Source organism: Vipera berus, assembly GCF_964194415.1.
Source record: "Vipera berus genome assembly, chromosome: 2".
In the NCBI taxonomy this organism is placed as follows: domain Eukaryota; kingdom Metazoa; phylum Chordata; class Lepidosauria; order Squamata; family Viperidae; genus Vipera; species Vipera berus.
Window position 1 is genome coordinate 54,678,412 of NC_138203.1, and position 25,664 is coordinate 54,704,075.

The 25,664-nt window shown below is 38.9% G+C and overlaps 2 protein-coding genes across 2 annotated transcripts in view; both read left to right on the plus strand.

Moving 5' to 3' along the window:
• SNCAIP (synuclein alpha interacting protein) overlaps nucleotides 1–25,664 on the plus strand; it is a 127,403-nt gene that overhangs the window by 47,961 nt on the left and 53,778 nt on the right. The window contains exon 2 of the mRNA XM_081321119.1: nucleotides 15,654–15,756. Coding sequence (XP_081177245.1) covers nucleotides 15,700–15,756 — 57 coding nt within the window. The 5' untranslated portion in view covers nucleotides 15,654–15,699. The remainder of the gene's footprint in view (nucleotides 1–15,653; nucleotides 15,757–25,664) is intronic.
• On the plus strand, nucleotides 3,623–4,600 carry LOC308662723 (uncharacterized protein; the record flags this gene model as incomplete). Its single annotated transcript, XM_081318865.1, has 1 exon — nucleotides 3,623–4,600. One exon carries the CDS (start codon nucleotides 3,623–3,625, stop codon nucleotides 4,598–4,600), a length of 978 nt encoding a protein of 325 aa, XP_081174991.1.

The following is a 25,664-nucleotide window of genomic DNA, read 5'->3' on the forward strand; positions in this document are numbered from 1 at the left end:
GCGAATTGTCGGCAGACGGATTCCAATTTTGACAGCTGAATGGCGTTGACACCTGTCAACGCTATTCCTAGTGCCTCGAACCAGTCTAATCCTAGCAGGCTTATTCTGTTTTCTTGGGTCACCAAAATAGGAAGGGATCCTTTAAATTTTTTGAACTCTACGGGGACGGAAGCTTTTCCCCGGAGTTTAATGGGCGTTTTCTGGAAGTCGGCTAGGCGGAGTTTGGTGGGTCTAAGGGCGGGCCCTTTCCTACTTCGGTTACAAATGTCCCTGTACGTTTGCCATGAAATTAGTGAGACGGAGGACCCAGAGTCCACCTCCATCTCACAGGGAATTCCCTGAATCCGTACGTCCACCTTGATTTTGGGCTTAAGAATGCTGTGGACTGTATGTTTCTCCGCCCTCCCCCTTACATTGGACACTGGGGTTCTGGGGCTGTGCCTAGCTCTGAGTGTATATGGGGCCATACCTTCGGCTGTCACCTCCAGGTCGTGCAGGTTTTCCCGGCTCCGGCTGCGGCACACTGCTTTGAGGTGGCCTGTCTTCCCGCACCCGTGGCATTTGGCACTGCGGAACCGGCACGTTGCCCTAGGGTGGCTTCCCCCGCAGCTGGCACACTTCGCCCTGTTAGTCGGGAAGTTGGCCCCCCTCTGATTGTTGGCAGGGCCCCCCCTGTAGTTGCGTTGCATCCTCAGTTTCTCGAACCGCCGTTGCACCGCGTCTATATCTGTGGGGCCGTCGTCGTCCTCAGAACCGCTGAACCTGCCGTCTTCCTGGTGCACGGACCCCCGTGGTCCGCTGTCCGGTACCCGTCGGTCGTCTCCGTGGCAGTCTTCGTATGCGATGACTTCTCTAGCCACATCGGTCATTGTCATTTCAGGCTTGGCGATCAGCTTCTTCCTCAGCCGTTCGTCCTTGAGCCCTATGACAATCTGGTCCCGGATTCGGTCTTCCAAATCCGGGAACCGGCACCGACGTGCGGCATGCCTGACCCTGGTTATGAAGTCATTTGCTGGCTCGTCAGGAAGCTGGAGTTTCCGAGCGAAGTTCACTCTCCAGTAGAGTTCTGACTTGAGGGGCATGAAGTATTTACTCAGCCCCTCAGTGAGGTCTGCATAGGAGATGGTGGCGACCGGCTCCGGGGTGAAGATCCCCACAGCGGCATCATAAACAGCAGGGCCGCTGAGCCAGAGGAGGGCGGCCGCCTTGGCCCGGTCATCTGTGATCTTCTTAACTACCAGGTACCCTTCTACCTGGCCCAGATGCGATTCCCAGCCTTCTGGGTGGCGGGTATCGAATTCTCGAATGTGGCCGTGGTTCGTCATGCTGTCTGTAATTGAGGTGCCGCTGCTTGCGTTGAATGGAAGTTTGACTTCCAGTGACTTCAGCAAGTGACCAGCTCAGCTAAGGGAAAAAATCTCTTCTCCCCTTAGGTAGTGACTTCAGCTAAGCAAGCAGCATCCCACCCTCGTCGCCAGTGCTTTAACTAAGAAGCAGGCGAGACAGCTAGTTAACAGTTTAACTTTTTATTCTGAACCAGGCAAAGAACAAGGGAACATGACATCTATTTATACTGACAGCTGCCGGCGGATCGACCAATCCGGGGTGAGTCTGCTCCCGCGCCGTGGTCGCCGCCAATCGGGTTCGTTTGGTTTTGACAGCTCGGAGCTGTCATCTGTAGCGCGTGTTGAGCTGTCAATGGTTGGCGCTTGCGCGGTTTCGCCCGGCAGCTTTTGACAGCTGTCAAAAGCTGCCGCGGTTTTACCTCAGCTCTGTAACTTCTGTTTAACTTAATGTAATAACAATTAGTAAATACACAACATTTTGCACATAAAAAAGCAATCTGCGGGGAATAATAAAAAGGCTTGGGGTGATTGCTTCAAGCTTTTATTTTTATAGAGAAAGGGAGTTGTTTCTAGTCTTCTCTCCTAAAAATCCATCCCAGACACAACTTGGAATATTGGGAAAGTTGAGAAGAATGCGGTCTATTTTTTAATGCCCCTTGCCTTTACCTGCTACAAAGAACACAATTTTTAGAGCTATATATTAACTCTGAGTACATCTAATTCACTTCAGCTAGTCGAATGCATAGATAAATATACCTAGTTCTCTATATAAAACAAACAATATTATTAAAGTTATCAATTAACTGTCATCACATTGTTATCTTTTGATAAAGATTTATTACTGCTTTTAAACTGAATCGAAGATTTTAAAATAGTGCACAGATAATCATTGTCAAAACTCACAGTTGACCTTTTAAGATTCTTACTATATTGAACAAAACTTTCCTCAATATTGAAAATTCCTCTGAGAAAATATTGTGCAAATATTTAGCTTTATTATTTAATATTAGAGTATCAAATAATTTGCCAAGAGGAGTCTGTAATTATTAGACTGGTTTAAATGTTGTAATCATGGGTTATCAAATAACAGTCCCAATATATTTGGAAGGCAACAATTTGGAAAAGGGTAACGTTGACATTCCATTGGAATCGATACTATGATCATTACACTGTGATTTTCAGAAAAATATAAGATAATGTATATTTTGACTTTGATTAAATCTGAAGTCCATAATTAAGTGCTATGTATTTTATTTTATGCATTTAAGCTGTAGGTACCATCTCAGAAAAAGTATTTAAATGCATAAAATAAAATACATACATATAGCTTATATTTCAGAGGAAAGCAATTATGCTCAAATACAATTAAAAAATATAGATATATGAGTTTCTTTAGTAATCCATTAAAACAAGGCAACACCCCTTTTTTAAGGATACAATAATTAAAGATAGTGAAATTTATTGAAGTGAAACATTTTTAGTTTAGAGGCCATAAATTATTTTGCTACTTCTATTACCCAGTGGGGGGGGGAAATAGAGGTTTATGGACCTCTAATTAAAACCCTTTGATCAACATTATGCCTGTCCCTACTCTAGAGCAATATAGATGAACCTGCAAGGAAATGTGAATCGCAGTCTGCAAGAAAGAAAACTTCATTGATAACATCCACGGGAAAAGAATAAATATTACGTCTACCTCTTTGCTCCCTAGTCTGTACATCTTCTAGAAGTCCCAGGCCTTCGTATTTTATCACTACAAGTGGAAGAAGGATGGAAGTGAAAGAAAATATAGAATAGTGTACTACTGTTTAATATTCCAGGCAGCCAGCAAACCACATCCTTTTGTGTTCCCTTGACCCCAATCTTTCCATTTATTTTCTTTCTTCTCAGTTATAGGGTGTGTTGTTCAGTAAAGACTTGTGTGGCTGAAGTATTTTTAGACAAGCAGGCTTCCAAGTTGTTTCTTATATTCCTGTAACCTTTCATTAAAGGATACCCTTGTGAGCGTACATAATGATAGTACCACACATGTGACGATGATGAAAGGTCACTTAAGTACATTCACTTAAAAAACATTGGCTTGGTTTTGTTTTTCATTTTTGCATTCTGCGAAGAGACTGACTATTGTAGATGAAGTTCCTTGGCACTGTATGCATTTTGAAAATTCACCAAAGAGGGGGGAAAAATGAATTTGATAAGAAATTTTACCAGGCTTTTTAAAGCTCAAAAGTGATAAAGATCAGAAAAATTCTGGACAGACTTACTAAATGGAAAACATGGACTCCTGCATTAGCACACTGGAGATTGTTGTCTGCGCTATTTTAATTGCATGTAGCGTGATTGGAAATCCATTGCTGGTTTATTTCACAAAGAGATGCATCAATGATAAATCACGAATCCCATTAATACTTATAGTCAACCTTGCACTTATCCATCTTCTCTATAATTTGGTGGTGAATGTCTTGAAGATTGTTTATGCATCTGGCATCGCACTGGATTCAGATAGGTGCAAACTTCTTGCTTTCTTCACGAATTTTACTACTTCTCTTGCCATATGGTTCACATTATACCTTATTGTGTTCTACACTTTTAAATTGTGTCGAGTGGTGCATCCTCCAACTGAAGCTACAACGACAGAGTGTTGGAAGTGTCACTTGTTCATAGTTGGTATACTTTGGGTTGCCGGTTTTGCTTTTTGTTGCCCATTTTCACTTTACACAGGAAAAAAAGATGAAGGGTATACAAAAAATGAATCAACGGGCAGTTTCATCTATACTAAATGTAAGACTGAATACAAAAATTATCAAGTGGAGTTTTTCTATGGAAGATTATTTCTAGTGGCTATCGATCTTCTTCCTCTTCTAACCATGCTGCTTGTGGGATTCCGAATAATGCACCTTCTTTGCGGATATAAGAAAGCAACAGATGGATGCATATGGGTTGGGCGTGATGCTAGTGAAACTGAGGTTCTCAGAGCATGTAAATTTCTTCTGTTGTTAATACCAGTTATTATTTCACTTTGGATTTCTAATTTTATCCTAATTAGGTGCCTGAAGAATTTTAAATTTAAATACTTTGCGCCACCTGTCCTGACGGTTCTATCTTCAGGATATTCAGCTGTCAGCCCTTATTTCCTCATGTTGATTAACTACAAAGTAATAGTAAAAGTGAAGTGTTTCTGTTGTAAGGCTGAGAAGAAAACAGTTTCTTTATCAACAATGTCTTCTTCGATAGATGTTTCTCCATATGCCTAACAACCACAGTTTGTTTGTTTGTTTTAAAAAAAGTATCTTTAAGTGTACAGGAAAGATTATGTGAGAAGGGGGAACAAGGATTTGTTTGTACGTACTGATTATCACCTTCCCCTGTTCTCCTATGGCTTCTGAAAACTATACTGAGAAAAATCTTTATATGGGCAAGTTATTGGCTCTAGCAGCAATGTTTATTTTTATATATTTAAAATATTTATTGTTTTTCTCTTTTTAAAAAAGTACAAAACTGCTCATGACATTTATTACAAAGCAGTAATTATATTTTTAAAAAACAGTGGAGAAGAGCAAAAGACAAAGCACCCATAACCCTACTGCTCTAAAATCATTCATGAATATGGGTATTTTAATATGTCAGAAGATTGAAAGTCTGGGAAGAGACCACAGATTTCCAGAATCTGAGCTCTGTTTTTTTTTTTGAAACTGTTCAATTTAATACCAGAACTTTGAACTGAACCCAGAAACAGACTGGGAGATGAAGCTGATTTATGGCATTTGGATGGCAGCTGCAATTAACCAAAGACTGTGCTTTGTGTAAGCTATTGTTTTAGAATGATTTTTTTTGCAACCCCTCAAAACATTGAATTACCGTAGTGTTAAGTTATGAGGAGGAAATGGCTAGATGTAGGTGCAGGCTCATTTGAAAAACTGACGCTGTGTCAGAAGCAATTCATACATCGAGCCACACATGCATAGCTGTTTGCACAGCAGAAAGGAAGAGTTGGGCAATCATTGGCCCTCTCATTCAAGAATACCTATATTCTTGAATAGTTATGACTTTACAGGGGGGCTTCTTTCAGAAAAAGAAGGAAAAAGAAATATGTGGACCCCTTCAACTAATGGTTAAATGACGAAGGGGAAATAAAGAAATGTAAAATAGGTACTGTCTGCTCAGTGGTGGTTAATAATTAGCGTAGCTCAACATCATCATTTTGGGTATGTGCGAATTGATGGAAATTGCAAATTCCATTTTGTAACACTTTTGTAACTAAAATAACACCTGATATCTGGCATTTAATTCAGACTCAGAGATGAACTTTCTTGTTTTCCATGGTATTTACATTTGTCAGAAAGCTTGATGCTACTGAGTAATCTGCATATTTTGATTGTTCCAAAAATGAACAGGATCATGTCCGTTACTTTTTCTTATCTGAAACAAGGCACACTCCTTGTATAAAATCATGATTTCTGGATAAAGTAATTTCATTTATCTTTAAAAACTAGTATGACTTTTTTTGAAATTCTAAATGAATTCCTGTCTGTCAGCCTGCCTGCCTGTCTACTTACATACCTACCAACCATTAGACAATGCCTTTATTAGAACCAAACAAAAGGTCACAAGTTATCAAGTTATCAGTTATCAAAAAATTATCAACTCTTATAGTATTTTGATTAATTCTCATAACTTGCATAACATAATAAGATTATTTGTTATGAGCTGGTACTAATTTCTTCTAGGCTTTTTTTCTAGGGTAAGAGAGAATCTATTATTTTAGTAATCTTTTATATTATAAAGCACATTAGGATTGATCACATTAGGATTGATCAAGGTAAATATTGTAGACAGTGGTGTTGTTTGTACGAGGGCAATTTGGAAATAAACCTTCGTTTGGTTATTTATGACAGACCCTCGCAGATACTGAACTTTTTTTATACACGTTAGAGAACTACAATATTACATTACTTTTTGACATAATTGCCATTCAAATGGAGGCACTTGTCATAATGTCTTACAAGGTTTGAACTTCCTTAGTAGTATTCACTTAACACCAAATCTGGGCTATGGGGAGGGGTGTAATCAAAAACACCCAAATGGAACTGCTTCAAGAGTTCTTGGGTGTGTCTAGCAGTGTGTAGGCAAGCATTATTGTGAACCAACACCACACCAGAAGTGGTGCCATAGAAAATCCCGCCAAATGTGAAGATGACAAAGGAGTACTGCTAGTGAAGTTCATGGAGCGTGGTTCCACCATCAATTCAGAAATCTACTGTGAAACATTATGAAAACTCAGATGAGCCATTCATAACAAGCGTCTGGGCATGCTGACTTCCAGTGTGGTGTTGGTTCACGATAATGCTCACCCGCACACTGCTAAATGGACCTAAGAAATTTTGAAGCAGTTGGGATGTTTTTGATCACCCGCCCTATAGCCCAGATTTGGCACCGAGCAACTACTGCTAAGGAATTTCAAACCTTGTAAGACAATATGACAAGTGCCTCAATTTGAATGGTGATTATGTCAAAAAGTAATTTATTTATTATTTATTTATTAATTTAATTTGTATACCACCCTTCTCCCGAAGGACTCAGGGCAGTGAACAGGGCAATACATAATAAAAAACAAGATACAAAAATTAAAAAGTAATTAAACAGCAATGCCCGTAATAAATTAGTACAGATTAAAAAGTTAAGACCGATTTATAAAACCCAACCCCATCCCATCAGGCCAATGTAATGTTGTAGTTTTCTAATGTTTATAATAAAAGGTTGGTATCTGTGAGTGTCTGTCATTGATAACCAAATGGAGGTTTATTTCCAAATTGCCCTCGTATAAAACAATTAAATATTTAATATTTCATTTTTTAATTTTCAAATTCAAAGTATATTTTTAAATTACAAATGTAGACAAAAATTTAAAAATAATTAAAATAATAATGGACTGCAGTTTGCTTTATACACTTTATACATTATAGCACCATCTTTCTTATTTTCTGTCTCTTCATCATACATATTTGAGGCCAACCCTAGGTATTCAATGCCTCTTTATAACAATCTTGCATGGGAATAACTATTGCGTTTGTCATAAGGAACACAGGTTTTCACAAAAAAATGCAACTAGTTTGGAGACTGTTTTGAACAAATGGATGGACTGTGTTCAGAATGTATATGAGTACTATATATTGCAGGGCTTTTCAACCTTTTCACCCATTGTACCACTTTTAGGATATGGCAACATCCGAGTATCACCAGTCGCCTAGCAAGGTGTCAAAAACTTGATGACCAAAAAAATAAAAAGGAAAAAAGTGAGGAAGTACAGGTAGTCCTTGACATACAACAGTTCGCTTAGTGACTGTTTGAAGTTACAATGGCACTGAAAAAAGTGCCCCCCAAGTCACAGCCGAACAAGACACCTGCCTGCCCACCCGCCCAGTGGCGCTCTTCCTCCTGTCTGAGGTTTGCATTGTTGTGAGCATTTTTGTTGAGGATTGGAAGCAGGGATGGGGGGTGGGGTGTTTGGTTTTTATTTCCCCCCCCATCTGCTGGGTGGTTGCAGCAGGTTTTGGTCACCTCACATGATCCTGGGACACTGTGACCATCATAAATATGATTCAGTTGCCAAGCATCTGAATGTAAATCACAAGACCCTGGGGATGCTGCAACAGTCCAGCTGATTGGCACTTCTTCTGGGCTCAGCAGAAGTGCCAGGATCAGCACCAAGCTCCAGTTGGAGCCTGGCGCTGATCCTGGTGCTTCCACTAAGCCCTGACAGCCCCGAAGAAGCGCCGATCAGCTGGAAAGTGGCACTGATCCTGGCGCTTCTGCTGAGCCCTGACAGCCCTGCAGCTCCAGCCATCTCTCGCTCAGGCTTGTGCGGTGCTGCCACCAGTTCAGCTCATTCCCCTCCCCCACTACGGCTTTTCTAGGATGGTCGCATACCACCTGCCAGGTGCCAATGTACCACAGCTGGTACCTGTACCACTGGTTGAAAAGCCCTGATATATTGTATTAAAGTACACACCACAATAATGAACTATGCATTACTTTGTAAATTAATTTTGCATGTATAAAAAGAAATTGCAGAGGTTCATACTCTCTCTGCCACATCTTCTGTGAGCTTGGCTCCCAGAGAGCTGCTTTTCTCATCTCATCCTCTTTCTGCAGCCTGGAGAATGGTTTCCCAAAGGCTGCCCATTCCCTGGGGATATGACCAGTTTAAACTACATTAATCAGTCTTAGATGTTGCTGGTTTTAATTCTTGTTTTTCATTGACTGTTTTTAGTCCATTTTATATTTGATAAGGTTGGTTTGGGGTTATTACTTTCATCATGCTTTGCATTTGCATCCAAATGAAAGTTTTCCTTACTGTCAAAATTTCAATACTGTACTTTTTTGTTCATTATAAAATTCCCTGAAAAGTTTTTTTTATATGTGTCCTATAAATAAAAAATGCACAGATAAGAAATAAACATTTTTTTTAAAAAAAAAACTTCATTTGCTTAAGTTTATGAGTTTGTGGGAGAAGGTTTCTGAGGATTCAAGTACACTTTGGATTTTACCTGAAAGTGCCCTCAATTTGGGATTAGTTTTCTGAACACAAAACATGTACTGTTATTACTGAAATACAGCTTTGCTTATTCAGTTGATTCTTCTTCACCTGATAGGGTTCATGATACTAATGCTATGAGATTAAAATTGCCTACATCTTTACTTATTTTCCTTGCATTATAATTGAGCAAAAATAAATGGAAATTAAAAACTTGATTGAGATTTACATTGGTTCTTCTCTATGTGTACCCATGATTGTTTAACTCTTTGAACATACTGCCTGTTGCCTAGCAGTTGGAACATGATGTCTAAACCAAAACCAGCATTAACTTTGTTTGTGAGTGTCCAAAAACACTTTCTACATTACAGTGATTTAAAATTAATAGTATAATGTCCCAAATTTCTTTATGGAACTCTAAGCTGTTGAAAAATTATTTATGTAATTGATTCCTATCACATCTCTGGATGGAAATCTTGTACATATAGACATATAACAGAAATGTTGTAACATAATGTGAAGAGAATGCTCATTTGTCTAATCCCTGCAATTGTTTCTTCTTTTGAAAAAAGGAACATTACAGAGATTATATACACATTTTTTTTATTTTGATTCAGTTCATCTGCAATCCTAAACTAGGGTTTAGTGTCAAATGTACCACCCTCACCCTTCTCTTTCCAACAAGCCCACAAGGAAAAGATTAGAAGCTTAATGATGCTTTAATGTTATGTCTGAATTCAGTCATCTGGGTTGCATTCATATGTCTATATCAGTCTCTTTTTTGTCAATTTACTTCTGCCTTTACAGGCTCAGAAAAGTTGGTTTTATAGCTAGCTTAACTGATCCAATTAAATCTTAATTGTACTGCCTGAAACAAAGGGCTTGCCAGCAAATTGAGTTCAAACCTATAGAGCCTAAGCAGACTTGCCAATACTGAAAAGCTGCAAATGCTGAAATTCCATTTTCACTCATTTGATTTAAAACCAGAGAAATACAGCAGCATCTGGGAAGACTATATAATAATCATGGTTTCTGCTCCTTCTGTTTCCAGACTGGAAAGGAGCTTAGATGAAAATGGGATAGCAATATGCATATTAAGAGAAAAATGTCTTAGTTTCTAAGGTTGGTAAGGACAAAAAAAAATCCATCATGCTGGGATTTTAAGAGAAAATATAACAATTAGGTAAAATCTTCTAAAGAAGATTGTTCTGTCTTTTTTTTTTTAAAAAAAATGGAAGACTGTTCAAACTAAGAAAGGAGAATATTTGTAGCTCAGAGTTGAACAATCCTTGGTGCTCTCTGAGCTTGATTGTCTTCTTGCAGATGTTTTATTACCCAAACTAGGTAACACTAGTGCTAGATTACCTATTTTGGTTAATGAAACATCTGCAAGAAAACAATCAAGCTCAGAGAGCACCAAGGACCCCTCACTGTTCTAACTACATATTCACCAAGTCACATGTCAGGCTTTTGCATATATGAATCTTGTAGATGTATATTCTTTAAAACAAAGTCTTACATAATGCAGATAGTATATGTAAGGTTAGATGTGAATGCGTCATTCAGTAACAAAGAGAGGTGACAAATCTTCACTTAGAACATAGGAAAAGCCATGCTGGATCAGGCTAAATACCCTTCTAATCCAGCCTTCTCTTTCATATGGAAACCATATAGAAGCTTTCAGGAAGTTCACAAACAATACCTCCTCCATTATTTCTCCCTAAGAAGTGGCATTCAAAATTAGCAAACAGTCACTGAGACCAGTTGCAATTGGTAGCCCAGTCTTCGCTGAATTTGGTCATTTCTAAATTCTAAAGTAGGAGTCGTTATTGTTGTGTAGCCAGTTCTTTGCAAGCAATAAGCGAGATGGAAGGTTGCAAACAGGAACATGCTTTATTTAGGCAAACAGGAATAGAAGTGAAACAGTGGCTGCTGCGCAGCTACTTATATGGTTGGCCACTAGGCGGCGGCCAATAGGTTTAAAGGAACCCATTCCCACCCCAAATCAACCAATGATCTTCTTGGAGACAACAAGTCTGGTTTAGTCATTGACCGTTACACAGACACACCATTGAGCAACCTTTAAGCAGCATTCAAACAGACACGTGAATCAGTACAAGTAAAAATCCCAATACATTACAATTATCATAATTCCACAATGTAAATGTTTATTCATAAGGAAATACTTCTTTGTACTAGTCCTAAATCTCCCCACTATAATTGAATAGTAGGACCCAAGTTCTCACATGTGAGAGACAGATAAAAACATATACCTGTCCACACTTTCTGTACCTACATGATTTTATACTTCTATGGTGTTTTCCCCAAAATAAGACCTGGTCTTATACAGTATTTGCCTCCAAAAGAGGCATCTTATTTTCACCTTATTTTCAGGTTATGTCCTACCTTAGGACCACCACAGCCAGGCCTCCCACACCCCGACACCTGTCGCACTGCTGCCCAAGTTCTTCTGTATCCACTTGCAGCAGGAGGTTGTGAGGGTCATCATGCTGCTCGCACTGCTGCTGCTCACACCTGGAGGTCACGCGATGCATCATGCTGGTGTCGCCGCTTACAGCAGTTGCACGATTGGCGCAATGAGCCTCACTGCCTCCTGCCATGAGCAGTGTCAGCAGCGCAATCAGCACAAGTCACGCGGCCTCCTGCTGCAAGTGGCAGCAGCAGTGTGATAGGCGTAATGAGCCATGCAGTCTCAGAAGAACTCAGTGGTGTGACAGGTGTCAGGGCGTGGGAGGACTGCCTGCAGCAGACCTTAGGTAAGCTGGTGGGGCAGCTCTACCCTCCACCCCCACCCTAGCTTGATTTTTACACGTAAGCCTCACCCCTGGGGCTTATTTTGGGGATAGCACTTATATTGGGCGCATGTGTTAAAATCAAGCTAGGGCTTATTTTCAGGATAGGTATTATTTTTGGGAAAACACGGTTCCAAGATAAGCCCCAAATGCTCTGTATTTTTTCCACTGGGGAATAGCTTTAGCGTCTGAATCACTCCTTAACCTGTTCTGCAAATTTTTCAGCTCTTCCATCTCCTTTTCCAGATGATGTGATTAGTACCTGCACAGTATATATTTTTGCAACAATTTTAGGAGATTGCTATTTTGCACATTTCACTTCTTAAATAAAGAATTCACCTAGTTAATGATTTTTTAATTTAAAATGTTTACATACTTTCCCTTAAAACACTTTGAATTGCTTTACAATTTATCTTTTTTAAAATATAGCAATATTTAAATTGCTATATAACAATTGACAATATAGAACTAAATAGAAATACAAATTAAATTAACAAACAAATTCTCTACCATTGACCCAAGAGCCACACTTTCATTGAACTAACTGCCATGTTTCCATTGTTCCTGACCAGTTACTGCCATTTGAGATTCAATTACTAAATATGTAAAGTTTCATTGTGCCTACAAACTTTTTGACCAGGAAATTGTTAAAGCAAAGTTTTCAAGGTGACAGAATTCTTTCTCTTAAGCTTAAAGTGGACCTCTTGGTGTTGTAGATGATAAGGTTCCCACCTCCTTCCCTAATAATGTTTTATGTCCTCATTAGGTAAAGGCAGTGCTTTTTTTGTAAAAGAAAAAGGTGCCGGAACTCACACATGTTATACAACCCGCCTTGCCTACCCTACAAGGTTCCATCCAAAAAAGGTGCCGAGAAAAAAAGCCCTGGGTAAAAGTAAAGGTTCCCCCGCACATGCGTGCTAGTTGTTTCCAACTCTAGGGGCCGGTGCTCATATCCGTTTCAAAGCCGAAGAGCCAGCGCTTGTCCAAGGACATCTCCGTGGTCATGTGGGCAGCATGACTAGACGCCAAAGGCGCACGGTCCTCATTAGCCACATAGTATTGCTTAGAAGCCTTAACCTCAGAATTCTTTCTAACTAAGCAGCAACTATATAGAACACATGAGGGGCTTGTTTGTTTCATATTTATTTTATGTTCTATTTTATTATATAGTATTATTTTGTGAGCCGCTAGGAGTCTTAATAGAATAACAGAACAGAAAACAGAGTTGGAAGGGACTTGGAAGTCTTCTTGTCCAACTCCCTTTCAGGCCATAGACCTTATACCATTCTGGACAAATGGCTATCCAATCTCTTCTTGAAAACCTCCAGTGATTGGGCACCCATAACTTCTGAAGGCAATAAACCAATACTGGTTTATTGTTCTCATTGTCAGGAAATTTCTCCTTAGTTCTAGGTTGCTTCTCTCTTGGGTTAATTTCCATCCATTGCTTCTTGTCTTGCCTTCAGGTGCTTTGGAAAATAGGTGACCCCCTTCTTCCTTGTAGTAGCCTCTTAGATTTTGGAATGCTGCTATCATGTCACTCCAGTCTTTCTTTTCATTAAATTGGACATGTCCCATTCCTGCAACCGTTTTCCATATGTTTTAGCCTCTAGTCCCCTAATCATCTTTGTTGCTCTTCTCTGTACTCTTTATAGAGTCTCAACATCTTTTTTTTTTTACTTCATGGCAACCAAAACTGGATTGAGTATTCCAAGTGTGGTCTTACCAAGGCATTATAAAGTGGTACTAACATTTCACACGATCTTGAGTCTACCCCTCTCTAAATTCAGCCTAAGACTGTGTTGGCTTTTTTGGCAGCTGCAGCATACTGATGGCTCATATTTAAGTGATTGCCCACTAGGAATCCAAGATATTTGTATTAGGACTCTTATATTAGTATTGTGATATGTTTTTTTATAAATAAATACATAAAAGTGAGAATCTTGCATGGTATATTTTAAATAGAACTATTATGAATACATAGAGCCATGGAGATTAGAAAAAAATACCCAGGGCATGACCTGTTCAGCAAAATTAACCATTTTTCAACTCCACTAACTTCATTGGAAAAGATCTATGCTTAGTGGGAATTAAAATAAATAGAAATTAAAAGTGCTTAACTTTTGTTGAACTGTGGCCGTTGTAATCAAGAAAAGCATGTTAGAAAAGATTACAAGCTATTATTATTTAAGACTTTAAGCTTGAAGAACATCCACATTATATTCTACTTGGTATGCAAATACTGATCCTTCAATATATTGTTAACATATAAAAATGACATCTAAGTTGCACTGGCTGCATTTCCCCTATGAAATTAATATTTATTTTCTCTCTGGGATCTGATTATGTTCTTTGTGTTACTTGGTTTACTTTAAACTATGCATTTGTTTGGTCTGTAAAGTTCTTCAGTATTTATAAATCAAATATCATTTTCCCCAGACATTTTTCTCTGGGTTGGAATATAAAATGATATTGTGCATTCTGAATAGCCAGATTAATTTGTTGTCACAGCCTGTGAGTTACTTTAACATTAATTCCTTACATCTGATAATAAACAACATGGCTTTCAAAGACTACCAGCCTAGCAACCTAATTTTATCTATTCATGTAATCTTGGACAGAACTCACAGTTGAGAAAGAACTATAAAAGCCTTCAAGAATAATTCATGGTCTGCAAGCTAGTCAGCAAGAGGCAGCTCACAATATTAAATTGGGAGCTGAGAATAAAATTTCTGAATGCTTCCCACATTTAACACAGAGCAACTTTCAGATAGCACCATTTATTGAATGAACAAATGAATACATACACTCATGCACGTTCTTGGTGGTTTTGTTTATAAAATCTTAGCACCCCCTGCAGCTAGTAAAAGTCCTACTTTAGCCATGACTCCCCAGCCAGTATAGTGTTTCTGCTGGAAATAAGGCATATAAAATAAATAGCATAACCTGCTTAATCCTAGCTGATTCATTTCTCTAAGCTTTCCTAGAATGCTCAAAGGTGTTTTTTTTTCTTTCAAAAGGCAAACCTGGATTGTTTGTTTCTTGAGGAAGAAGAAAAAAATGTGTTGCTTCTCATCCAAGAAGCCTCATCAGTTCTAAACTGATGAAGCTTCTTGGACGAACACTTGAACATGAACACGAACAGTTCATGAACCAATGAAGCTTCTTGGTTGAGAAGCAAAATGTTTTCTTCTTCTTCTTCTTCTTCTTCTTCTTCTTCTTCTTCTTCTTCTTCTTCTTCTTCTTCTTCTTCTTCTTCTTCTTCTTCTTCTTCTTCTTCTTCTTCTTCTTCTTCTTCTTCTTCTTCTTCTTCTTCTTCTTCTTCTTCTTCTTCTTCTTCCTCCTCAAGGAAAAAAACAATCCAGTTGCCTTTTGAAGAAAAAAAATAACTTGGAGACAACTATGACCTGGATGATTGAGAATCTCCACAGACTTTCGCTCAATACTCCTGTTCCTAAAATTTTAAAGGATCTTCCTAAATCTACACTGAAACTCAGCTGTTTCAAATAATAAAATCCCTTACTGATATTAAATAATAAAATTTAGAGATCTCACTAAAAGTGGAAGTTACAAAACTAAAACCACTATTTCCACTTAGTCTTGAGATGGTTTCATTTTTCTAATAATTAATAAATATAATTAAGTTCATATCTCCAATTCTAATTTATCTGAGATATGTTTTCTTTTAAAAAGGGAGATGGCTGAAACTCTAAGGAGCTCTTCTACAGCTGGTGCTGGTAACTACAGTTCCCCAGGGATACTCGTGCACGTAGACTATCTTTATGAGCCTAGCAGAAATTTCAAAATATAGATAAGCCTCTACTGAAAATGTATTGAGAATATTTACCAAGCGTCATGATAAGTGTACAGTTTTTTGCAAACTGAGCAGTGACGATATCAACTATCATGTCTACTTTTAAGTGCATTGTTTTAATTTTATCTTTTTCTCTTTTGAAACAGAACTTCAGTATTCAGCTAATCCAATGAAAATGTTCATAGCAGAATAATGGAAGCTCCTGAGTACCTAGATTTGGATGAAATAGACTTTAGTGATGATATTTCTGTAAGTATGAGATTTTTCTGTTTATTTCTGTGCAATTGTTGTTCCTTTAAATGCAGGCCTAAATGATGCAACTATTTCATCAAATAATAACAAATATAGTGTTGGAAAAGGTGCAGTATTTTTAACAGCTTGATCTTTCAGTTAAAAAATAAGCTGTTACGCTACCTAGCGTTCACTTAAACCTTTATGTCCAATGCATCTTTCAGTGCAGAAATCCAAACTGAAGTGTCAATAAACAACGGTCAGGTTGCTGTTTGAAGTCTTCATTGAAAGAAGTCCACACCCCTTATGGAAATATGGCGGCATGGATATATATGTATATTTCATGTTTTTTTTTAATCAAAAACATTTTAATTCTTTAACTCCACATTTTCAGGACATGAGACTTGCATCAAGCCAGCTGTCCATGTAATGAGTAATTTCTCTCATTGTTCCAATGTAAGAAGAGTAACTCACAACCCTCCCTATGTTAGTAGACAATAATTCTTAGTGATCATGTGCTACTGATGGAATTGAGGTTGAGCAATTTCTATAAACTCACAGGTTAATGTCATTAAATTTAGATGGTTTAATATGTGCTATGATACTTATTCTTTGGCTCTTCAAAATCAGCCAGAACTTTGCTGGAAGAGCTAACACTACAACTACTAAGAACTGTGCTGCAGTTCAACAAGTATTACTCATGAACCATATAATCAAGAAGACATTTAGCAGAAGAAAGAAACAATTTGAACTACCTACTGCTTCTTAATTGTTAATTCATAGATCAGATGGAGTTATTATGTGCAGAAGCCCGTTTAGCCTGCCAACTGGCTCTGAGGCAACTGACTAATGTATGATCAGCTCTTTGCTTCTCCTAATCCATCAAAATTACTCTTCATCATTCTGTGCTGATTCATTATATCAGTACAGAATATAAATGACAAGTCACAACTGAAGCCATGATCTATGACATGCCAAGATTCTGTAACTCTCTTGCCTATGCTATAGTTTAGTTAAGGCAAAAGGAGATTCAGCTGTAGTATCAATGTGCTGGACCATACATGTTCCAAAACACATAATCCAATACTTAATTCTTTACTTCAAATATGATTAAAACTTTCAATGGGCCTAGATAGTGCTTTATTGATTCACTTGAGTAAAGTTTAGAGTTATTATCTTAGTTTAGAGTACAGTCAAATTCTGAGAAGGCACCAGGCAATAAACAGATTAAAATATGAAGGAATCCAAGCACTCTTCAAAAACTGCCAATTCCAAGAAAACTTTTATTAGCCATAATTATAGGTGGCATATTATGCCCTGGTGGTGAAACTGCTTAAGTTACTATATCTGGCTAATCACTGTCGGGAAAGAGAATAAACTGGATAGGGCAGTTACGTGACAATCCTGTTGGAGGGTTTTTTATAACTGTAATTTCAAGATGTGGAAATATAGAGCTGTATCTTGAATAAACAACATATATATTCTGTGGTTTCATTTCCTTATTCCAAACATCACCACCCCCGGAACATCGAAAGTTTGTAATTTTGAGAGCTCAGTGTTTCACTTTAATAGGAATTAAGAATCCATTTAGCCTGTAGTACATTTAGCAAATCTAAATTCAGTAATCAATTTCTTATTCCATTATTAAAATGCTATCATTCTAAGGCACACACTTTGCAAAATCTTACAGAACTAATGAAGCATCTTATTTCAATGTCCATAAAGAGATTGTGACTACAGATTATTTTATGTTATGAATATCAGTAACAATTTTAAATCAAATAAATGTTAAATGCTCAGTAAGTAAGGGTATTAGACATATTTGTGCAGAATTTCTATTTTTATTCTGGCTTTTATGTGCCATTGTTCTTTTGTTTAATTTTCATTTGCTTGAACAAATGAACAAATTCTGAGCAATTTTTCTTTCTTTATGTCGATGTTTAATTAAGGCAGGGACTGCAATTTGTTACACAGTGCTCCTAGTATAATGTATTCAGAATAATTGTCAGTTTATCACTGTAGAATAAAGGAACATATCCCAGAACCTATGGAAGCATAAAACAAAGGAACCTTTTCTTCCTATAGTATCTCACTAATGAATGTTACTGTCAGTTCTAGAAATACAAATTCTCCAGTCTCATAATGAGTACTGCAAAACACCATTGACTACATGCAATTAAATAAGGCAGTCTTATGCCTTCCCCAGAATGCCAGTGGGGGTGGGGTTATGGCTTTCTCCTTGATAGTTCATTAATTAGAGTATTTCAGGGTAATACCCTGATCAAGGAACTACCAAGGAGAAAACCACATCCCCACCAACACTGTCAGGGCAAACTACTTTATTTAAACAGGATGCAAACACCAAACTCACCAGAACTAATTACGTACCTACCATAGCAGTAGAGGTTCTTGGGCAAACACCCCCCTAATGTTTCACCTGTTTACTTCAAATATGAGAGTGACATGAAGCAGAAGAATCATACTGGCTCGGACATGGCCCAGAGTAATAAGGTCTATGTCAGATATTAGGGAACTAGCAGTTTATTCCACTGGAATAAAACATACATGGATGAGCAAGGGAACCTGGAATTGATTGAACTCTACTACAACAGTAGTCCTAATAAGGTATATATGATACGTATGAAATAACTATGGATGGATAGAAGATTTGCATCCACACTAATTGAGAAACAGCTAGTTACCCAATGTTTCAAAATTGTGAAGAAGATGCTTGAGAAACACCATCTACACATTAAATCCCAGACTCAAGAATACCTTGAAAGAGACCTGAATATGCAGCCAACACCTGAAGCTGGAACATCACTGTCACACCCCTCCATTACAGAGCACAACAGCTCATGTGAGGCTTAAGATGATGGACAAACTACCTACAGTCAACCCTCAAGACCAGTTGCCAAGACTTGTGGAGAAGTACCATCAGATAATATACCAAAAAGATGCCAAGAGAACCCTCACAGCTATCCCTACTACCACCATAACTGAAACCATTGCACTGCTGTAATCCTGGAGATGTTTGGCTGCACAATCAAGAGTATCAAAGACTCAGCACTGGCTACCAGGCTAAGATACACTAAAGAAACAGATGCCAAGAAATAAATGTCCTGTTCTCCAAAGAATCATCCAACAGCAGAGCAACAACATAATAACAGCAGAGCCACCATAATTGGAACTGAATAGTACTGAAAGAATATATAGGAGAAAGAGAAGACACATAACACCAGTGCAAAGTGGCTGCAGGATGTGAGAGCACGCCACAACAATCTCCCAGAACAGGAACCAGTTACCATCACAGTAACAAACATCCAATAGTGACTAAGTACAGGTAGTCTTCAACTTATGACCACAATGGAACCCCAAGTTTCTGTTGCCATTTGTTAAGTGAGCTTTGCCCCATTTTATGATCTTTCTTGCCACCATTTTTAAGTGAATCATTCCAGTCATTAAATTAATAATATGGTAGTTAAGTGAATCTGGCTTCCCCATTGACTTTGCTTGTTAGAAAGTTGCAAAAGGGGATCACATGCAACTGTCAAAAATATGAGTCAGTAGTCAAGCATCTGAATTTTTAATCACATGACCATGAGAATGCTGCAATGGTCATAAGTGTAAAAAACGGTTGTAAGTCACTTTTTTTCAGGGCTATTGTAACTTTGAATGGTCACTAAATGAACTATTGGAAGTCAAGGACTACCTGTAAATGAAGAGCTGGCCCAGGTATGATGCATACCCACTAGCTAAAGAAACTAACAACATTGCATTAATGTTTAGCAGTACAGATGAATCAGTTGCTAGCAACTAGCTACTAGCCAGACTGGCTACCACAAGGAAGAACAGTTTTAATCATGAAAGACTCCCACAAGGGAACAGCTCCAGCCAACTACCAGCCAATAACCTGCCTTCCCATAACATGGAAAGTTTTCTGTCAGCTAGATAATCAGAAGGACGATGTGGATATAGGTTCAAGAGTAGAATTACCTTCTCTACATGAATGATATCAATCCAAATGCTAAGAGCAAATGAGACATTGAATTTCTGATCCAGTTAACAGAGATCTTCAGTGAGATGTTATGTGGATTGGAGACGTGTGGCCAGATGTTAGTAGAGAGAGTAGGCAATCGTTCACTCCCTAGAGACTAAAATGGACAATGTGAAATTTGAGCGGCCCCGAACAAGGAGTATATATCAGAGGTGGTGACCCTTTGAGAGCTGTATGCAACGAAATTTCATTTTGATGTATGCCAATTGGTGTACATTCAAAGTGACAATAAAGTTATCATCATCAGAGAGCTGCGTCACTCTCACCATTTGGATTCTACTTTTATGTCCTGGGAGCAGCTTGCCTTTCAAACCTCCGATATGTAACATAAGGGGAAACCCACTGCAAAGGCGTGTCTCGCAGAGTCTTTCCCAAGCAACGCCTGCACTCCACCACTGCAGAAAAAGAAGCGCCACGTTTCCTACCAGTGCAGGCAGCCCTTGTCCTGTGAGAAGCCGAGTGGGAATGAAGCAGCCCTCGGGTCTGTGCTGCGGAAAAGCCGCAAGTGCTGGTGTCACCTGGGCTCCTGCCCGGCTCACTTGCTTGCAGAAATGAGCTGGGCTGCTTGCTAAATGAGCTGGGCAGCAGCCCAGTATCAGCGTTTCTGAGTGCGATTTCTGAGTGCGACTCAGCTGATCCCAGGCTCCTGCCTGGCTCACTTGCTTGCGGCAAAGAGGCTGCTTGCTAAATGAGCTGGGCAGCAGCCCAGGATCAGCATTTCTGAGCGTGATTTCTGAGCACGACTCAGCTGATCCCGGGCTCCTGCCCGGTTCGCTTGCAGAAAAGAGGCTGCTTGCTAAATGAGCTGGGCAGCAGCCCGGGATCATCTGGGAAGAAGCGGAGCATGGGGGGGAGGAAAAGGTGGGGGGAGGGGGGAGGAAGATGACACCGTGTACCACCAGCCAGGTGCTCGCGTACCACTAGTGGTACACATACCACCGGTTGAAAATCCCTGACTTAATAGATTTTCTAATCTGAAATTCTGTTTATTCTATTTATAGAAATGGCTGATATTTTAAATGTTCATATGAAGTAGAGGGTGGGGAGGAGAGATACAGGACCTGAACAGAAGAAAATCTCTTAATGCAATCAACCACACACCATTAAAATTGCAATCAAATTTTATAACATGTTTAATAGATTTTTTTACAGAGAATTGTATATATTTTAACGCAGTTAAAATGAAATGGATTTCCATTCCATGAGAAGGAAAACAATGTACAGAAAAAAGGTTTGGTCTAACAAATTGCATTACAGTGGAATACTGTATATAATTCTATTTCAATGTGTAACATTAGCTGCATTCAGCAAATCAAAAGTTTCTATAAAGACATGTTCTTTTCCCTTCTAGCTTTTCACTGGTAAACTAGTGCTTCACCTATTTGTCCATTATTAAAGTCTACAAATGGAAACCTCTTTGTTATTATTAGCTGCGAAGTTGTGTCCGACCCATTGCGACCCCATGGCCAATGTTCCTCCAGGACTTTCTGTCCTCTACCATCTTCTGGAGTCCATTTAAGCTCACGCCTACTGCTTCAGTCACTCCATCCAGCCACCTCATTCTCTGTCATCCCTTTCTTCTGTTGCTCTCAATCTTTTCCAGCATTAGGCTCTTCTCCAGTGAGTCCTTCCTTCTCATTAGGTGGCCAAAGTATTTGAGTTTCAACTTCAGGATCTGGCCTTCTAAAGAGCAGTCAGGGTTGATCTCCTCTAGGACTGACCGGTTTGATTGCCTTGCAGTCCAAGGGACTCGCAGGAGTCTTCTCCAGCACCATAGTTCAAAGACCTCAATTCTTTGGCACTCAGCCTTTTTTATGGTCCAGCTTTCACTGCCATACATTGTAACTGGGAAGACCATAGCCTTGACTATACGCATTTTTGTTGACAGGGTGATGTCTCTGCTTTTTAGTGTGCTGTCTACATTTGCCATTGCTTTCCTCCCAAGGAGCAAGCGTCTTTTAATTTCTTAGCTACAGTCCCCATCTGCAGTGATCTTGGAGCCCAGGAAAATAAAATCTGTCACTACCTCCATTTCCTCCCTATTTATTTGCCAGGAATTGAGAGGGCTGGATGCCATGATCTTGGTTTTCTTAATGTTAAGTTTCAAGCCAACATTTGCACTCTCCTTCTTCACCCGCAACAAGAGGCTCTTTAGTTCTTCACTTTCTGCCATTAGAGTGGTATCATCTGCATATCTTAGGTTGTTGATATTTCTTCCGGCAATCTTAATTCCAACTTTTGATTCCTCTAACCCTGCCTTTCTCATGAAGTGCTCTGCATATAAGTTAAATAGGCAGGGCGAACAGTATACAGCCTTGCCAGACTCTTTTCCCAATTTTGAACCAATTGGTGGTTCCGTGTCCAGTTCTCACTGTTGCTTCTTAACCCGCATATAGGTTTCTCAAGAGACAAATAAGATGGTCTGGTACTCCCATCTCTTTAAGAACTTGCCACAGTTTGTTGTGATCCACACAATCAAAGGTTTTAGGATAGTCAATGAAGCAGAAGTAGATGTTTTTCTGGAACTGCCTAGCTTTCTCCATGATCCAGCATATGTTGGCAATTTGATCTCTAGTTCCTCTCCCTCTGCAAAATCCTGCCTGTACTTCTGGTAGTTCTCGATCCACATACTGCTGGAGTCTAGCTTGTAGGATTTTAAGCATAACTTTACTAGCATGAGAAATGAGTGCAATGGTGCGATAGTTTGAACATTCTTTGGCACTGCCTTTCTTTGGAATTGGAATGGAAACTGATCTTTTCCAATCCTGTGGCCACTGTTGAGTTTTCCAAATTTGCTGGCAAATTGAGTGTAGCACTTTTACTGCATCGTCTTTTAAGATTTTGAATAGCTCAGCTGGAATACTGTCACCTCCACTAGCTTTGTTGTTGCTTAGTTTTTCTAAGGCCCACTTCACTTCACATTCTAGGATGTCTGGCTCGAGGTCAGTGATCACCTCGTCGTGGTTATCAGGGACGTTAAGCTCATTCTTGTATAGATCTTCTGTGTAATTTTTCCACCTCTTCTTAATCTCTTCTGCCTCTGTTAGGTCCCTGCCATTTTTGTCCTTTATCATGCCCATTTTTGCATGAAACAATCTCTCCAATTTTCTTGAAAAGTTCTCTGGTCCTGCCTATTCTATTGTTTTCTTCTATTTCTTTGCACTGTACATTTAAGAAGGCATTCTTATCTCTTCTAGCTATTCTCTGGAATTCTGCATTCAATTGGGCATATCTTTCTTTTTCTCCCTTGCCTTTCGCTTCCCTCCTTTCCTCAGCTATTTGCAAAGCTTTCTCAGACAGCCATTTTGCTTTCTTGCTTTTTTTTCCTTTGGGACGGTTTTAGTTGCTACCTCTTGTACAATGTTGCAAACCTCTGTTTATCAGATCTAATTCCTTAAATCTATTTGTCACCTCTACTGTGTATTCATCAGGGATATGATTTAATTCATACCTGAGTAGCCTAGTGCTTTTCCCTACTTTCTTCAGTTTAAGCCTAAACTTTGCAACGAGAAGCTCATGGTCTGAGCCACAGTCAGCTCCTGGTCTTGTTTTTACTGACTGTATAGAGCTTCTCCTTCTTTGGCTGCAGAGCACATAGTCAATGTGATTTCTGTGCTGACCGTCTGGTGATGTCCATGTGTAGAGCCATCTCTTGGTTTGTTGGAAAAGAGTGTTTGCTATGACCACTGTATTCTCTTGACAAAATTCTATCAGCCTGTGCCCTGCTTCATTTTGTACTCCAAGGCCAAACTTGCTTGTTATTCCAGTTATCTTTTTGGCTTCCTACTTTAGCATTCCAATCCCCCATGATGATAAGGACATCATTTTTTGATGTTAGTTCTATAAGGTGCTGTAGGGCTTCATAGAACCGGTCAATTTCATCCTCTTTAGCACCGGTGGTTGGGGCATAGACTTGGACTACTGTGATATTGAATGGTTTGCCTTGGATTTGAACTGAGATTATTCTGTCATTTTGGGGATTGTATCCCAGTATTGCTTTTCCTACTCTTTTATTGACTATGAAGGCTACTCCATTTCTTTTGAGGGATTCTTGCCCGCAGTAGTATACCTGATGGTCATCTGAATTAAATTCACCCATTCCTGTCCATTTTAGTTCACTGATAGCTAAGATGTCGATGTTCAGTCTTGTCATCTCTTGTTTGACCATGTCCAGCTTTCCTTGATTCATGGATCTTACATTCCAGGTTCCTATGGAGAAGAAATCTTTACAGCATCGGACTTTCCTTTCACCACCAGATACATCCACAGCTGAGCATCCTTTCGGCTTTGGCCCAGTCGCTTCATTCTTTCTAGCACTACTAATAATAGCCCTCTGGTCTTACCCAGTAGCATATTGGACGCCTTCCGACCTGAGGGGCTAATCTTCCAGCATCATATCTTTTTTCCTTTTGGTACTTTCCATGGGGTTTTCATGGCAAAGATACTGGAGTGGGTTGCCATTTCCTTCTCCAGTGGATCACATTTTGTCAGAACTCTCTGCTATGACCTGTCCGTCTTGGGTGGCCCTGCACGGCATAGCTCATAGCTTCATTGAATTCTGCAAGCCCCTTCGCCACGACAAGGGAGTAATCCATGAAGGGGAAAAGCCTCTTTAATCCATTTCAAAAGGTTGTGATATTTTGAGGATACACTTTAATGCAGCAGTCTCAAATTCTGGTTTCTAATCACTTCATGAATGAAAGAGGGGAGATGCATTTTGCACCATTTAACGGTGCCAGAGGGCTTTCTCCTCTGAACAGGAAAAATAACTTTCTATAGAAAGCTTCATTTAATATAATGTTTTAATTCTATGTGAACTCTGTTATGATTGTATAAATGTTTTACATAAATTAACATAAATTAACAAAAGAAACATTTAACAATATCTCTGAAGTCTTTTGTTATTGCTTTATTTCAGTCAAGACATTTAAAGTACAATTAATGTTGGGACTTACAATTTTTTAATGTTGAAAAGGGTCCTTCATACTTGAAAAGTTTGGGAAGCAGTGATCTGATTAAAAAAAAACCCTTATTGTTTAGCAACATGCAGTTAGAAGTTTGCTTCATAATATTGATAGAATATCTGTGCTTATATCTGAGGTTTGTTTGTGCATGTGCAGTGACCCTCCAAACTTTGTGGGCTGATGGAAACACTTGGATGTTGAGAAAGCATTGTGGGCATTTTTTGCAAAACGCTTCCTCAGTCAAACCGATCCATTCATAAAAGGATTGTCATGATGAGAAACAGTTGCAAAGCACTGTTCTCCAAACAGATGCCAACTTTTTAGGTTATAAGGACAGAGTGGGATAGAACTAATATTTACAAAAGGACATTGCTATGTGTTTATCTGTTGGCATGTAGATGTCTGAGAAAGAGAGGAACCTAGAATTAACAGAGGAGTTAGACTAAGTGAACATAATGATGCAAAAGACACTTAATAGAATTAATGGACTTCTTTCTTTATTGCCAACATCTGCTTCGAACAACATAAATATAGACACTTCATGTGGAAAGCACCAGATGAACATCTTGTGAATCAAATAGAAATTGCAAATCAAATACATACTGCAAAACAGCAGATTGAGAAGTGCAATCCGGGACATTTCCAGAACCAATTATAAAACCAACTATGGGTTATGAAGGTTCAAATACAGTATAGGGATTTCAGCCCTTCAAACTAGGCCAGATCAGAAAAAGGACTCTACCTGAAATATTGAAATTGAGATCTATTGATATAGGCTATAATAACAGAATCTTGAGAATTAAACAATGTTTCTTCTTCCCTCCGTCTTATACGAAGAGAGTTAATATAGGGTAACTTTACATTTCTTTCTTGACTATTTTGTTTAATCAGCTTCAGTTCATGTA